The sequence below is a fragment of the Sphaeramia orbicularis genome, chromosome 2 (genome assembly GCF_902148855.1).
Source record: "Sphaeramia orbicularis chromosome 2, fSphaOr1.1, whole genome shotgun sequence".
Taxonomy (NCBI): Eukaryota; Metazoa; Chordata; class Actinopteri; order Kurtiformes; family Apogonidae; genus Sphaeramia; species Sphaeramia orbicularis.
The window spans coordinates 7,259,365-7,276,216 of NC_043958.1; the positions used below are offsets into that span (position 1 = coordinate 7,259,365).

Genomic DNA, 16,852 nt, shown 5'->3' on the forward strand with positions numbered 1-16,852 from the left:
GACAGCTCCACAAACACTGACAGGCTTTGGTTTCGGAGACACAGAGATCACGACCAAAGATGCAGAAACACCCCCGACATCAATATCTGTTTACGACACAGATATACATTTACGCTTCCATTCATTTCATTCATTTTACCATCAGTTGAATACTCACATGAGTCATAAACAAAGCAAAAACATGATGAGGGTGGTGTCAATACCCCATCAATAGGACACAAGACCCCCTCTGACTGAACTTACCTGTTTTATCTATCTATCTATCTATCTATCTATCTATCTATCTATCTATCTATCTATCTATCTATCTATCTATCTATCTATCTATCTATCTATCTATCTATCTATCTATCTATCTATCTATCTATAAATTTTACTTTTATTTACTTACTATACTTTTTATTGCTTCCCCTGCACCCTGCTGTAATGCTTTTAGTGTTTTATGTAAAGCACTTTGAATTGTCTTGTACATGAAATGAGCTGTATAAATAAACCTGCCGTGCCTTGCCATTCATAAGCTGATGTAACAAAAAAAAAATCAAGACAATTCAGGGTTTGCTTGTACAGAATTCACCTCCAAATATTTCTGAGGTTTCACAAATGTCACAGTTTGTCCTCTGTGTAGAGCCAGACCGAGGTTTTAAATCTTTTATATCCTTTTGGGTTTTTCCTGTTTTTTTTTCTTCTTCATCTTATTGTATCTTTGATGTTGTCTTTTGTTACATCTTTCATTCAAGTTTTATCTTGTTGTATTATCAACAATTTTATTTTGTGTAGTTTTTAATCTTTTTACATCTTTATATCATTATCATTTTTGATTATTATTATTATGATTATTGTGATTATTATTTTTTTCTTTGCTTTTTTTTTTTTTTTTAATCATTTTGTATCTTGATGCATCTTTGAATTGTTATCGTTTTGTGTAGTTTTCCATCTATTTTAGGTTATAGCTTTTGTTTTAACTATCTCTCAGTCTTGTTTTAATTTCTTTCTTTCTTTTTGAAAAACACTTTTTGGAACTTTACTTTTGTTTAATGTTTTATTCTGCTATTGTCCTAGTATTAGTTTATGATATTTATGTAATTTTATGTGTTTCTATTCCTTTGTAAAGCACTTTGAATTGCCTTGTGTATGGATGGTGCCTTCTTACATCTTTACACTTTTATTATTTTGTGTCTTCTGTCATTTCTCATCTTGTTGCGTCTTTACATTGTTGTTTAATGTAGTTTTTAGTCTTGTTGTGTCTGCATTGTTACCATTCTGTGTAGTATTTCATATTCCTACATCTTTACATTGTTTTCATTTTGCATCATTTCCATAATTTTTCATCTTGTGTCTTTACATTGTTATCATTTTGTGTCTTTTATGTCATTTTTCACCTTTGGTACAATTTTGAATTGTTATCATTTTAATCTTCTTACATCTTTATGTTGCGATCATTTTGTGTCTTTTATGCCATTTCTCATCATGTTGTGTCTATCATTTTGTGTAGGTTTTTTTTTTTTTTTCTTCTAATACATTCATAATTAATAGGTTTCTCCAGATATCGCATACAGTTTTTGTAAAGAAAGACTATTTTACGTCATGTTTTCAGTTCATGTAGCCAGAAAATAGCTGATTAATATTGAAAATCGTCCATATCGCTGAGAAAAACACGAAAAAACAAACAAACAAAAAAAACCCCCATGGAATATTTTTTAACTTAGAAATATGAAGACGAAGTAAAACCGGAAGTATTCAATTACTAGAAAATAAAAGCTATAGCTAAAAATTAAATATCAATAAAATAGGTAATTAAAGCTCTAGTTTGTATATTGACATCTAAGACTGAAAATAATCAGATATATGACTGTATTTTGTCATAGCGGACGGGTTTTTATCTCCAAACATATGTACATGTAGACGTACGGTGCTTTTATTATGAAGGGGTTTAGCGGAAGTGCAGTTGGTGTCGCGTGCCGGTTCGTTTTCCCGCCTCAGCTAAATATCGAGTCTCACCGGTCGGGATGTTATTCACCGGGAGGAGAGGCTGCAATCCACGGACCCACACACCGACACTGTGGACCCGGTGCCATGACCGCGTCCAAAGACCAGATTCGGAAGAAGAAGTCCAAAGAGGCGCAGCAGGATGAGGTAGGACCGAACCGGAACCTCCAGAACCAGATCCGAACCCGGGTCTGGGTTTGTTCCACTGAGCCCAAACAGAACCATGTGTAGAGTTTGGATGCGTTTTACTGACACCGGACCCCAATTTAAGACTTGAGGGAATACCAGGAAAATATTAAGTCGACACTAAAGAAAAGCTTATTTTTTTATTTTGTATTGTTTTATTTTATTTTATTTGTTTTATTTTTTTTTTATTGTTGTGTATAAACATCAGGTTGAACCGAAACTGCTGATGAGAAACACAACCACTTTTAATTGACACTAAAGTCTCGTGATATTTCTAACAAACTGACTTTTTATTGTCATCTTGTTGCGTCTTTTGCCTCATGTAAAACGTATTAACATGATATTTATTACGTCCTGTGTTGTTGTAGATGGTTTTCATGTCATGTTTCCTTTTTTATATTATTTTCTTTTTGACTCATGGACCTAAATCCTGTATATATATATATATATATATTATTTATTTATTTATTTTTTGCAGTGTTGTCATGTTGTGAAATCAATTACATTATTTTTCTTTTATTTTGTCTTTTCTGTCATTTTTCATCTTGTTGCATCATTTATGATTCCGTCTTTGTCATTTGTCTTCATTGTGTTGAATATCTTATTGATCTTTTATATTGTTGTCTGTTGTTTTATCTTTACATTTTCATTTGGTGAATTTTATGTTGTTTTTCATCTCGTATCTTTATGTTTTCATTATTCTGTTTTTCCCATCTTGTAACAGTTTAACATTATTTTGTGTCTTACATAGTTTTTCATCGTTTTGCATCTTTTTGTTATCGCTTTGTGCTGTTTTTGATTTTGCTGCATCTTTACCACTTTGTGTCTTTTACGTCATTTTTCATCTTGTTGCACTTATCATTTTGAAGCTATTCTATTATTTCCATGTTGCATCTTTTATATTTTCTTTTTGTTGTGACTTTTATGCTGTTTTTCATCTTATTGCATTTTATATTGTTATTGCTTTATTGCGTCTTTTATACTGTTTCTTTCGTTCAATCATTTCCATCTTTTCCATCATTTTCACATCCTTTGTGTCTCTTCCAATGGTTGTTGTCATATTTAATTCCATGTTGCATCCTTTAAATCACTCTCCTCTTGCCCTGTCTTTTACTGTACGGTTCATCAATTCCTTCTTGGTTCGTGGTTTTATGTCTTTTCACCTTTTTATGTCATTTTTGTCTTGTGTGTTTTGCCATTTTTCATCCTTTTGCATCTTATGTGTTTTTGTTTTGTCATCATCTTTGTTGTTGTACGACCTTTTACGCCATTTTCATCTTGTTACGTTTGTCGTGGCTGATATTTACTGATGGATTCACCAAGGATCATCTTTTCTTTGTGTTATTTGTCCATCCATTATAGTTGAAGTTAGTCTTGTTGTTGTGAAGCTGCACAATGAACCTGTTTGCATGTCCAGTAAAACGCCGATCATTATCCGATTTCTGGAGTTATCAGATTATTCACATGATCATGTAAATAGCATAATCTGATTATGAGAAACTGGATTAACACACCTGGATTTCTGCCCAATACTCCGATGTCTTCATGCATGTAATTCTGTTAATCTGATTTATTTAGTTTTTTTTTTGTTTTGTTTTGTTTTTTTTTTTACATCTGCGCATGTGTAAAAAAACCCAAAACATCTTTTTTGTTGTCTTTTGTTGAGTCTTCTACACTGTTTTTCATCATTTGTCTTTACGCTGTTATCATTTTGTGTTGTTTTTCATCTTGTTACATCATTTATGATTTCATCTTTATCGTTTGTTGTTTTCCATCTTGTTGATTAGATTAGAGAGAACTTTTTTAATCCCTTGGGCAGAACCTTTAGGAAATTAAGGTTCCAGAAGCAACAAAACACCAAATGTACACATATAAGAAGAATTACAAGACAAAACAGAAAGAAAATAGTAATAACAGTAACTATATAAACAGTCGTGAAAAACAAAAACAACAAGCAATTGCACATTAGAAACTACTAGAAGTTCTAGTAGAAATAAAAAGTAAAAGTTTAAACAATAATATATAATAATAACAAAAGTAATTATGTTGTAATATGCATATGCAATGGAATTTTTTATTCAATTTTTCATCTTGTTACTATTTTTGCCTTTTATGCTGTTTTGCATCTTTATGTTGTTATTTTTAAAGAAATTGTAGAAATCAGAAGAGATGTAGTCAAACATGAGCAAAAGACAACAATAGGAAGTTTGAGTTTATCTTCACTACATACAGTTGCGGAAATAATTATTCGACCACCCTTCTTTTCTTCAATTTCTTGTTAATTTTAATGCCTGGTACAACTAAAGGTACATTTGTTTTGACAAATATAATGATAACAACAAAAATAGCTCATAATAGTTTAGTTTAAGAGCTGATATCGATCCATTTTCCATAGTTTTCTTGATAGTAACCAAAATCACTTCAGTTCTTACATCAATATCTATGGCATTGTACTGACAAAAACAGTACTTTTAGGCATCCCATGTTTTCTTTTCTGTCTGTTTTAGTCACATGATACACACAGGAGTTAGTACTTGATTGCATAACCATTGTTTCTGAGGACTTCTGGTGGTCTAATAATTTTTTCCGCGACTGTATGGACGTATTTTGAAAGAAATCCAGTAATGGACTAGAACGCCTAAAATATCGCATTTCTGAAGTGCATGTAAACCAGTGGTTCCCAACCTTTTTTGGCTCATGACCGCATTTTAATATCGCAAATTTCTGCCAACCCCAGACATTCAAAACAGAGACTTTTTTTTTTTTTTTTGCTCAAATTAATTTGTTTTTGATCATGTAATAGTTTGCTATACTATGCTGCAAATAAATGTTAATTTTAGATGACATTTAGTCTATATAATGTATATTATTATGGACGGTGGCAGAAAATCCAGGTGTAGATTACTGCACAAAGTGAGAATTTTATTTTCCTTGGTCAGGATATGTACAGTCAGTCCAGCTTGGATTTACAAGGCTGACAATTAATACTGATCAAACAAGAACTCAAACTATGAATTATGAAAGAGCTGCAGCATCTGAAACGGACCACAATGAACATTTGACAGATAAACAGTACCCCAGTGCTTCAGTTTCAGCTTCACAGTTTGTCATGTCTGTTATATATTGTGATTGTCTCTCCCAACTCACCATATATTTTTTATCAGTAAGTTTTTATTTTATTTTGTTATTTTTTTAATTACCAGAAATTTCATGCGACCCCACGTGGTGTCCCGACCCCAAGCTTGAAAAACACGGATGTAAACACATCATATCTGATAATTACAATTATCTGATTACTTACAGTTATCGGATTTTTATGGTCATGTAAACAAAAATATTAGCATTAAAACTAGAGTTGCACATCTGATTTGTGAATGTAATGAGTAAAGTACAGATACTGGTGTTTAGAAAAGGTCAGTCGTGAAATCTTTGTACTTCGTCGCTTCTCATCTCTGCTTGTTTATGTCAGTTTTTAACCCTCGCCAACCATGACTCATGTTGTCATGTGACTCTCTTTAAATAGTTCAACGCCGTGATGTTTCAAGTCACTTTTCTCGTTAATGAATCTTCGCACGTTTCTCCATTTCCACATCCCCGTCAAAGTTGCGATTCCGTCTTTTGTGAGTCAATGTATTTGTATGAGTGTGTGTGTGTGTGTGTGCAGGTGTGAAAGTGAAGCTGTGTAATCTCACATTATGGGACGTGAGTTGCGTAACAGTCTTAGCTGGAAGTCATCATCACCGAAGAAGAAGATGATGAACTACGAGGACGTTTTCCACCTCGACTGTAGACGAATGCAGTGTGTGTTGTGTTGATGTCAGAGTGTGTAGTGTGATACAAAGTGCTGAGTATCACAGAGGAGAGCGGACACACATCTGAAAGTAGTTCAGCACAGTTTCACGCCTGTTTTTAACCCAAGTAAATGATGACTCATGTGTTCGTCTGCTAACGGTGCTTTGTAATATACAGAGATGGCAACAGTCCACACTCTGTTCACTCCACAAAAAGAACAGATACTTGTGGAAAAAAAAGCACTTTATGTTGTTTTTATCCTGTATCTTTTATTTCATTTTTGCATCTTTCTCATAGTTTTCATGTCTTGTTGCATCATTTCTTGTTGTAGCACCTATTTTCATTATATATTGTGTTTATTTGGTTTATATGTTATGTTGTTTGTGTTTTGTTATATCTTTTTATGTTTGTCTTTATGTGTGATTTTGTCTTATGTAGCTTACTTTATTTGTCATCTTGTCTTTTCTAATCATTTATGTTTTGGTTTTGTTGCATCTATTTGTCTTTTTGTGTCATTTATGTTGTTTTTTTTCATGTTATTTCATCACTTAAGTTTTCATTTTGTTGAACCTTTTACATTGTTTCGTGTTGTTGTCCCTATTTTCAGTATATATTGCTTATGTTATTTGGTTTATATGTTATGCTGTTTGTGTTTTGTTACATCTTTTATGTTTCTTTATGTCTTTACGTTTGAGTTTGTCTTCTTATGTAGCTTACTTTATTACTCTTTTCTAATTATTTATGTTTTGGTTTTGTTGCATCCATTTGTCTTTTTGTGTCATTTATGTTGTTTTTCTATGTTATTTCATCACTTATGTTTTCATTTTGTTGCATCTTTTACATCGTTTCTTGTTGTTACACCTATTTTCATTATATTATGGATTCTGTTATTTGGTTTATATGTTGTGTTTTTTGTGTTTTGTTACATCTGTTATGTTTCTTTATGTCTTTATGTGTGATTTTGTGTTATATGTAGCTTACTTTATTTGTCATCTTGTCTTTTCTAATCATTTATATTTTGGTTTTGTTGCTAACCCTAACCCTGTTTTATATGTTTTAGGCAATTTCTGTCTTCTTGTGTCTTGTCTTTTTTTCTAACGGCTGCATCTTTAATGTTGTTTGTGTTTTGTTACATCTTTAATGTTTATTTTTGTGTCTACATTTGCTTTTGTCTTTTTATGTCCTTCATTTTTCACCTTATTTGATATTTTATGTTTTGTTGCACCCTTTGATATTTTTCTTATCATGTAATGTCTTTTTGTTTTTTTGTGTTTATGTTTATGTGTCTTTTTGTGTCATTTTTGTAGTTTTTTTTGGTTAATTTATCACTTTTGTTTTCATTTTGTTGCATCTTTTACGTCATTTCTTGTCATATATTGTTTGTTATTGGGTCTTTTAACTCGTTTGTATGTATTTTAGGCAATTTTTGTCTAGTGCTATCTTTCTCTTTTTGTCTCCTTTGTCATATTGTTGCATTTTCTTTGCATTCCGTCGTTTATGTTTCTTATGCTATTTTTGGTCTTGCTCCATCGTTTTCAACATCTTGCATCCGTCAAGTCATTTTCTTGTCTAGTGTGTTGTTATTTTTGTCACATTGATCTTTTGTGTACTCGTCATGTGTGATTCGAACCAATCAATTCACCAACGTATCATCTTTTCCATCCATTTCGGTTAAAATTAGTGTTGGTATTGTGAAGAGGCACAGTGATGCACAGCAAAAATAATGGAAAATTTGTCACAAAAAACAGTAAAACTAAAGGAATGACCTTGTTTGCACATGTGCGGTGTAGACAGTACATATATTTATATAAAGAGCGAGTGATGACCTGTGTTTTTGTCTAATATTTATGCTTTTTATGCATGTCATTTGACTTTGAAATGAGACTGCTGAACACAACCTAGTGCATAATATCATAATAGTACAGTAAAATGACAGAAAATCCTCATAGAAGCTGATGTTGATGTTGAAACAGGACTGTGAAGGGATCTGACGTCGACGCTCACCTTCTGTCAGTTCAGAGCAGCGTTTGTTTTAATCCAACGTCTGCTGCCGCGTTTTTCTTTGCCGTTTGGCTTTGATTTGTTCGGTCCAGATTGTATGCGGGCTGCGCTGCCGATGACATTAAGGTGTTAGAACCGACAAACTTGAACTGCTCTTTTTGTTCTCGTACTGTCTTCTGTAAAAGGGAAGTGTGAACCGGACTCTTTCTTTGGTTTACTTTGGATTCAACCCTTAGGTAGATTTTTAGAACAGCATGGGCAATAAAATGGTGATTTTATTTAGTAATAAGGATAACAGTAGGTCAGATGTGAGCAGCTGCTGCTGTAATGAATATAAACCATAGTATTAAAGACAATATAGAAAAGAAAAGTACTGCCCTGTTGGAATATGGATTACAAACAGAAGTAAAAATACCAAATTAAAGTGTTTGACATGATTTATTGGTATTTTCAAACATCAGAAAGTTGTTCTTGGATCCTGTTGCCATTTCAACCGTATTTTGGGGGAATATAAACACAGTTCTGTGCATAATCCTTTTGTTTTTCATTTACGTTAGTCCTTTCCTTGTTTTCATCCAGTCGCATCTTTGGACTTTTTCGTTTTGAATCTTTTACGTTGTAATAATTGTTTTTTTTTTCCTCCGTTTTGCCTTTTTCTTTTTCTAATATGCCTTTTAATTCTACATCTTTTACATTTTGTTTTGGGTTTAGGCATGTGGGTGGGACAAGAAAATTAGCTATTTTTCAGTAAAATTTTATTAAATTTGACAATTTTAGATTAGTAGTAGTATCAGGAGCAGTAGTCGTAGTAGTAATAGTTGTTGTAGACAAAACTATGGAAAAGCTGGCGCAGACAACATAAACAAAAACCCAAAAGGATAAGGATTAAACTTACTAAATTTAACTATTAGCTCTTAGGAAAGTCATGTAGTTAGTTTTCACATGGCTTTTATAAGGCTTCGGTGCTGCACATTTGCATTTTGATGGGAGGAAATAGACTAATGAATGTGCACTGGTCATTTTTAGCACCTATTTCCATTGGCTGATTAGGAGTAATCAATATTATACACCTCAGAAGATACACATTTCTCCCAACTAGATTTTTTCTACAGCTAGTTTGACTTTGTTCACTCCTACATCTATTGAAAAATTGCTTTGACTTTGAGTTTTTCCAGTTAATTGCGGTATTTATTACTTTGACTTAGTGTTTAGCTCAAGATGCATTGCTTTTTAATAGTGAAACTAGTAAATTTGGGAAATACAAAATGCTTTTATAATGTCAATGTTTTTGGTGGTGGTTCAGCTTTTCATTGTCAATAGCCTTTAAAGTTTCACTATAGATGGGCCTTTCTTTTCTTAATTTTTGTATTGTTTGGATTTGTTGAATCTTTTTTGGTGTTTTGTATTGTGTGTTAAATTTTTTTTGTCTTGTTGCATCTTTTACGTTGGGTTTGTTTTGTCGTCTGGACCAAAATAAGCTTTTTAAACTGGAAAGAAATATTATTTTCACATTTATCATGAAAATTATTGAAGTAGACTGATTTTAAAATGACCACTTTGTGGGTTTAGAGCCAAATATATAGCAAATTTTAGCTTTTTTCTCTGAAAATCTTTGAAAAAAATGCAAATTTCTGCACATTTCCATTCATTCCTGTTGTGCAGCATAGTATCTAAGCTACCAAATAACAATTGGGATATTTTTATTTGCTGCAAATAAATAGATCTGGATGGAAATACACCTACAGACTGATACCTAAAACATCTTCCAGCTCTTGTCTGATATCACCCACGGCCCCAATAAAAACCTGTTTGTGTTTCTTCAACTCATTGGAGAAAGTGATTTTTGATTCTTTCATCTTTCCGTCTCTAACACAGTCCAACACAAACACACATTCGATTCCTCACTTACTTTACTTTCCACTGGAGTGAGTCTGATCGACACCACACTCACAAACACACAACAGCACACACACACTCCAACTGAACATGCAGTGAATTAGCTCCGAGATGTTGGACTAATACTCCGAGAGCAGTCGATGGCTCAGTGGTGTGCGAAGAATGCGCTACACACTGGGTGAGTGTGTCTGAGTTTGGGTGTAATTTGTTTTTTCCTGCTTCATTAATAAAACACTTTCCACATCACCAAAAGGACATAAGATACACAGTGTTCTGGACTCATTTGTGATGTTTTTCTCTAGTGTCACACATCACTCTGAACGGTTTAATGATTGTCATCTCATACTTCCATCCAAGTCATTGTTACAGTCAAATCGTTATTTTGTTCTGTTTCAAAGGTGTTTTGTGATTGTGAGTGACAATAATTTGTGGTTTTAAACTTGACAAATACTCACCAAGCAACAGAGCGTTTCACAAATCTCCAGGCTGTAAGATCCCTGGAGGTTCCAGTGTCCGGTCTGAAAACTATCGGGGTCAGAGCTTTGGTTTTCAGGTTCCTGAGGCTTTAGAATGAAAGTGGCTCAAGAAAGTAGGACGTCTGAGTCTGTACTTTAGTGTAGCCAGATGTCAAAGTTTTCATTTGTCACATTTTTGCTGCCTAAAGTCATAAGGGACTGATGTTATTACTGTTCACTAAACCTGTGTGACACGACAATACATACCAAATACTAGAAGAACATGTATTTTCTTGTTTTACTTTACATAATTTGACTGAGATGAGACGCACCTCCTCTGCATAAATCATTATTACATTAGATTAATTAATATTTTTGCATACATTTTCCATGTTTAAGTTAATATTTGCTCAAAGACTCTAAAGAAAAGTAGAAAGATAATCAAATATGAATTGAGTTCACGTCCCACTCAGGCAAAATAGTCGGGATGGTGTATTAAATTAATATTCAGACTGAAAACAGTGTTATCTTTCACTTGTACAACAATGAAAACAATCTAATAGAACATTATTTGATGCTTCACATAATGAAATGTATTACTTTGCAAAATAAATATTGCATTCAATTTTGATTTTTTACATTGCATTCAAGAAAAAGTTGGAACAGTATAGCAGTTAACAGTTTGTAAAGTTTATATTTCTTTTCTCAACATTTATGAGACATTCATAGACTAAACACCCTGAGGGATGAAGTGTTTCAAGTTTGATTTAATGTCATTTTTCCTATAACGTTTTAAGGTTTGCAAGAGTGTGGACTCCTCAAAGACCTGACAATGACCTTTGACCCCACAGCATGATAGACTTATTATTGGCTTCTGGACTTATTACTGGTAATAGTCTGCGTCAGAGGTGTCAAACATATGGACCAAACCGGCCCACCAAAGGGTCCAGTCCGGCCTGTTGGGTGAATCTTCAAAGTGCAAAAAATACACTGAAGATATTTACAATCAAAGAAGTCAGAATCATTTTTGCTCAGGGGCTACAAACAAACCAATATGTGGGTCAGACCAGTAAAATAATAACATGATAACCTATAAGTAATGACAACTACAAATTTTTCTCTTTAAGAAAAAACTACATGTAAGTCCTTTCACAATAAAATGTAAATAATCTGAACAAATATGAATAACCTGAAGTGCCTTGAGAAAAAATAAGTGCATTTTTTATCAATATTCTGCCTGTTACTAAATGTTTTGTGTATTTGTAGATCCACTGTGATCTGTAAGTAATACTGCACATGTGTAAATGATAAACTGAGGCATAGTATTGTTATAATTGCACTTGTTTTTTTTTAAGAAATTTCAGTTTGTTCATATTTGTTAATGTTCTTCACATTTTTAAAGGATAGTTTGTGAATGTAAACATTGTCATTGCGTAATTTTACTTCTTTGCACTAAAACCACATTTTTGTTGTTCTCATTAATAACAGGCTATTATACCCATAGAAGTCCATGACACTTGTGGACTCAGTAAACATGATGCTTCTTTTTGGCTGAGTGAACTTTGAACTGGCATTAGTATCTGTAATGGTATTGTAGAGCTTCTGCACTGTGTTCCTGATCCATGTGGTTCTATCAGATGAAGATCAGCCTGAAGGATCAGACATCATCATATTCATTCAGTCTTGAACTTTACACACTGAAATATATCAATATTCCTTGAATATTTTCATTCGGTTCTGTTCCATAGAGGCTGAGATATTCAAATCTGTTCCCATCTTTCATTGGGGAACCTTGTTTTAAGTTTTCAATAATTCTCTCACACATTTGTTGTCAAACTGGTGGTCCTTGACCCATCTTTGCACCTGAAGGAAACACCTTCTGGATGCTGTTTTTGAAGCAAATCATGATAACAATGATTGTGATTTCAAAGGCTCTGTTTACAGGATGAGGACTGACTGATGGTTTTTAGAGGTCGACTGATATTGGTTTTTCGAAGGCCGATGCTGATTTTAAAAAATTTGGTCAGCTGATGCCCGATATCTACAGCCGATTTTTGAGGCTGATATTTAAGGCTGATTTTTTTTTTTTTTTTTTTTTAAAGCACATTGATCGTAAAATACAATTGAAACACTCAGATAATTAAGATTTTTGTGCAGCTGTATAAATGAAATTATTAATACATGTACACATAGTACTCTTTTAACATTTTTTGAATTTCAAGTGCTGCCCACACAAGTGCCTGATCAAATATCTAATAACATTTTTACAACTGATCAAATATTGATTTTCAAAAAAAAACATTAAGGCCAATGGCAGATGTTGAAAAAAACTGATACATCAGTCTACCTCTAGTGGTTTTAACACTGTGTTCAGTTAATTCAGTCAAAGAGTAGCTCCAAAGTTCAATTAAACGTGAGGGTTTCATTGTCTTTAAGCTGTTTTCATATTTATCTCACAATATATTGCATGATATTGATAACCTGCATACTCTCAGTCTTTTTATACTGTGAAAATAAATCATGTTATGAAAGGGAAGAGGCCTTATGTGATGACTTTTGTTGAGAATATAAGTAAAAGCTGTAGCAAAAGGAAAGAATCACAGTGAAAGTTGTTCTAGTGTAATGTGTTTGATGGAAGAAAGGGGCTTCACACAGTCTTTCCTGATGCTTCACTCTGTCCTACTCTGGAGCTGTGACGAAAAGGTGAATTAGACTCAATACAACAGGCTGCCTATTACAGATCCCTGTGGTGCCCCAGTTGGAGACTGAGCCACTTCTGCCCCTGTTTTCTGACCAAATCTGCTGTACAGCTTAAAAACCCTCCCCTACTTCATTTTCCCTCTTTTTCTGTCTCCTTTGAAAGTCTCTGCTACAGGTAACCTTCATCATCCTTGGTCAAAGGCAGAGGGAATTGATGCTGCCCCAGTAAAAACTTTGGTCCCCAGGTCTTTTAAGCAAAATTTTTAGCCTTAATCTAAAATGAAAAATGTATTAATTGTTTTAGTCCTCAATTAATCAGGTCTTGTAACTTGCTATTTACTTGTAACATCACTTAAAAGTATCGTTACATCCTTGAAAAACATATTTCATTGCCAACAAATATTGTTTTAAATATGCCAAGAATGAAAATAAAAGAAAAAAGACGACATTTACACTAGTATTCACATCTGTTCTTATTGAATCCTCTTAATAGGTGCCAACTATTGTCCTGCAACTAAAAAACACATTTAACTCTTTAAAACCTGACGTGTCATTGCTGACACACCCTGTGCAAATGCAGTTTGGATGGCTGTAACTCCTTCATTGTTTGTGCAATTGGAAAAATTCCAATGGTTTCTGAAACCTGAGACATTGCGCATTATAGGTTATATTGGGTCATTACGGTAATTTCACTCATGGTTGTACCAGAAGCTGGAGAAGAAGCCATTTCAACAGAATTATAACATGCAGTAAATTGTAAATGACTGCTAGATTTTGAAAGATCTAGAAAAAAAGTGCTCCAGAAAAATTTGTTGCGTTGTCATCGCTGCATAATGTGTGGGTTGTCATGACTGTTTTAGTGACAGTTTTTGGTAATTATGAGACTCTCTTAAAGATACTAGCTGGTTTGGTACCATAGTACTCAGCAAATGTACACAAGTGCACCCAAAAATCTTCAAAAATGGGTGTATGTTAAGACATTATAAGTGTTTCCACGCTAATTTTCAGAATTTGACCTTGGGAGGGATGAGAAAATGTTGAGCTATGGCTAAAGTCAGTCACCTGGACTCAAACTAATTTTAATAATGTTATGAATTGAAAAGGTCACTTTAAGTGGATATTTAGAGGGTTAGGATTCAAACAGCTAGTGATGTTATTAGTAGTGTCTTTTTTGCTGAATAATATATTAATAATATGTTAATATATGATAGCTGAGCACCAGAGTGTGTTTCTGTAAGATTAGAGTGTAATGATGATTGATGAAAAGTTGAAATGCCATCAGTATTTGGCTGGGCTGTTAGAGTCCCCAGTGATTTCCTTTAATGCAGATGTTTTTATGTTAACTTTAGCTGTTGTTTTCTCACTTGTTATAGCTGTTTTTGTCCAAATACAACAAAAAATACACAGATTTGAATGATATTTTATACAAATGGTGGACTTTGAGCTTGTGGTACGATAATGTTGATTTGTTTGTGTTTGCAGGAGTTTGTGGACGTCAGCCCCCCTCAGAGGAACTGGAAGGGCATCGCCATCTCCTTGCTGGTCATTGTGGTTGTCTGCTCACTCATCACCATGTCTGTGGTCGTCCTCACACCTGGTAGGGCGCATTGTGGACAATATTTTGTGGAAATTATTACCTCTTTGTACTGGATTGAGAAATTGTTTTGCAAACGAAACCAAAAGCTTGTCAGACTGCAGTGCTGCTATGGAAGCTCCTAGATATGTAGTAATGTTAGAGTTGTGTACTCCTGTGTGGGTCTGGTTCATGCTCATGTGTGCGTTCATGCACAAGTAAATAGATGAATATGTATAACCAGTGTGTGTCTTCATGATGACTTCCTGTTTATCTTTTTTTTTGTGCAACTCAGAGCAGAAAAGGTCAAATGTAAAGATTTCCTTCCAGGCTCTGCTACTCTACTCTGTAGGTTTTTATTTATTTATTTATTTATTGTCCACTGGACTAATCCTGACCTTAGTCTCCTGTGTTTTCCTCAGAGGAAGTCCCTGGGAACAGCAAGTCCAGACTGACTGTGGCCGATCTGTACAGTCCAGAGTTCAGCGTCCATAACCCGGAAGCCACGTGGATCAGCGGTGAGTGCAGTGTTGCATTAAAGGAAGAATATGAAACGTTTTCCAAAAGGAAGATGAAAACAACATGTACACTACCAGTCAAAAGTTTCTTTATTGGTGTGTCTTTATTTTCATGGCTTTTTACAGTATAGATTCTCATTGAAGGCATCAAAAATATGAATGAACACATATGGAATTATGTAGTTAAAAAAAGTGTGACAAAACTCAAAGCAGGTTTTATATTTTAGATTCTTCAAAACAGACACATTTTGCTTTTATTACTGCTTTGCACATTCTTGGCATTCTCTCGATGAGCCTCATGAGGTAGTCACCTGAAATGTTTTCTATAAGTCTTGAAGGAGTTCCCAGTGATGCTGAGCACTTGTTGGCCATCTGAGGTCCCTCTCATTCTCTATAAATGTGAAGGTAAGTCCAAACTTTTGACTGGTAGTGTAGAGTCATACATTAAGATAATTTGTAGGTGTCAACTTTAAGGCAGTGAAGGTAGTGGCTGTGGCTTTATTCATTCAGTTGTGGGCGGCATGGTGGCGTAGTGGTTAGTGGTTAACACTTCCTCACACCAAGAAGGTTCTGGACTGGATAGTTTCTGTTCTGAGTTTGTCTGTTCTCTCTGCACCGCATGGGCTTCCTCTGGGTCTTAGGTTCATGGGAAAAAATGCCCCTCTGAAAACAAGTAAAAAAAATTAATACAAGATATTTTGGCTTGAATTAAGCAAAAAATCTGCCAGTGGAACAGGTAAAAATTGTCTTGGTAAGATCTCTTGAAATAAGATTTTCAAGATCTATTGCCTAAAAATAAGTTCTTATTTGTCACTGAAAAGTTACTCTTTAGGTGATTATGTCTTATTTCAAGTGTGATGACATATTTGGACTAGAAATGAGAAAAATACACTTGGTTAGATTTAGATTTTTTTCCAGTGTTTTAAGCCCTAGGCCATTTGTTTTCAGTGGGGATCATTTTAATGTGACAAAAAACATGGATTAGCTGACAGCAGAAGCTTTATTCATATACAGGGTTCATACAGGGGCTTAAAATCCTTGAAAATGCTTGAATTTCAATGTTGTGTTTTCAAGGTTTGGAAAGTGCTTTAATTTTAGTTTAAGTGCTTGAAAGTGTTTGCAATTATATCTCTGTGATGTGATTAAATAATTTATTTTTAATATTAACTCAAGCAAAAGCTACTTACAGAGAGGTGATACATTTTGAAAAATAAAAGTTTGTGTCAAAAAAATAAAATTCCCAGGTGTTCTCAGGTCGACTCCAGGTAAATTTTTATCTTAATCTTTGTCTCAGGGCGAGTGTGTCTGAAGAACACCAAGTGACTTCCCTTTTTTGAGATAAATCTTTGTGTTCTCCTTTAATTTCAAAACTTTTTGCTATTATGAAATGTCATTTTAGATGTTTATAGCATAATACAATGTACATCACTGTGATAAAAAATGAAAAAAATAATCATGAGTATACGTATTTCTGTAGATATGTATTTTACCCCAGTGATAAGGTGCTGTGCTGGAAAAATTTTAAAAGTGCTTGAAAAGTGCTTGAATTTGACCTTGAAAAATGTGTACGAACCCTAGCATATAAAACCAAGTTATGATTAGAAAACAGCAAAGGTAAGACAAAATTCATATTTATTGCGTCATAATGTGACCTTTATTTTTGCTCTTCTTTGTCTCGTTCAGTGAGTTTTATCGGTAGATAAATAATTCTTGAACCGTTGGATCTGCTTAGCATTAGTTTAACG

The 16,852-nt window shown here is 33.8% G+C and overlaps 1 protein-coding gene across 2 annotated transcripts in view; it reads left to right on the plus strand.

Annotated features, from left to right (window-relative positions):
• The first annotated feature begins 2,025 nt into the window (after positions 1–2,025).
• LOC115430824 (inactive dipeptidyl peptidase 10-like) overlaps positions 2,026–16,852 on the plus strand; it is a 116,080-nt gene continuing 101,253 nt past the window's right edge. For both annotated transcript variants that reach the window (XM_030151078.1, XM_030151068.1), the window contains exons 1-3: positions 2,026–2,133; positions 14,499–14,613; positions 15,012–15,107. In XM_030151078.1, the coding sequence (XP_030006938.1) occupies positions 2,074–2,133; positions 14,499–14,613; positions 15,012–15,107 (271 nt within the window). In that variant the 5' untranslated portion in view covers positions 2,026–2,073. The remainder of the gene's footprint in view (positions 2,134–14,498; positions 14,614–15,011; positions 15,108–16,852) is intronic.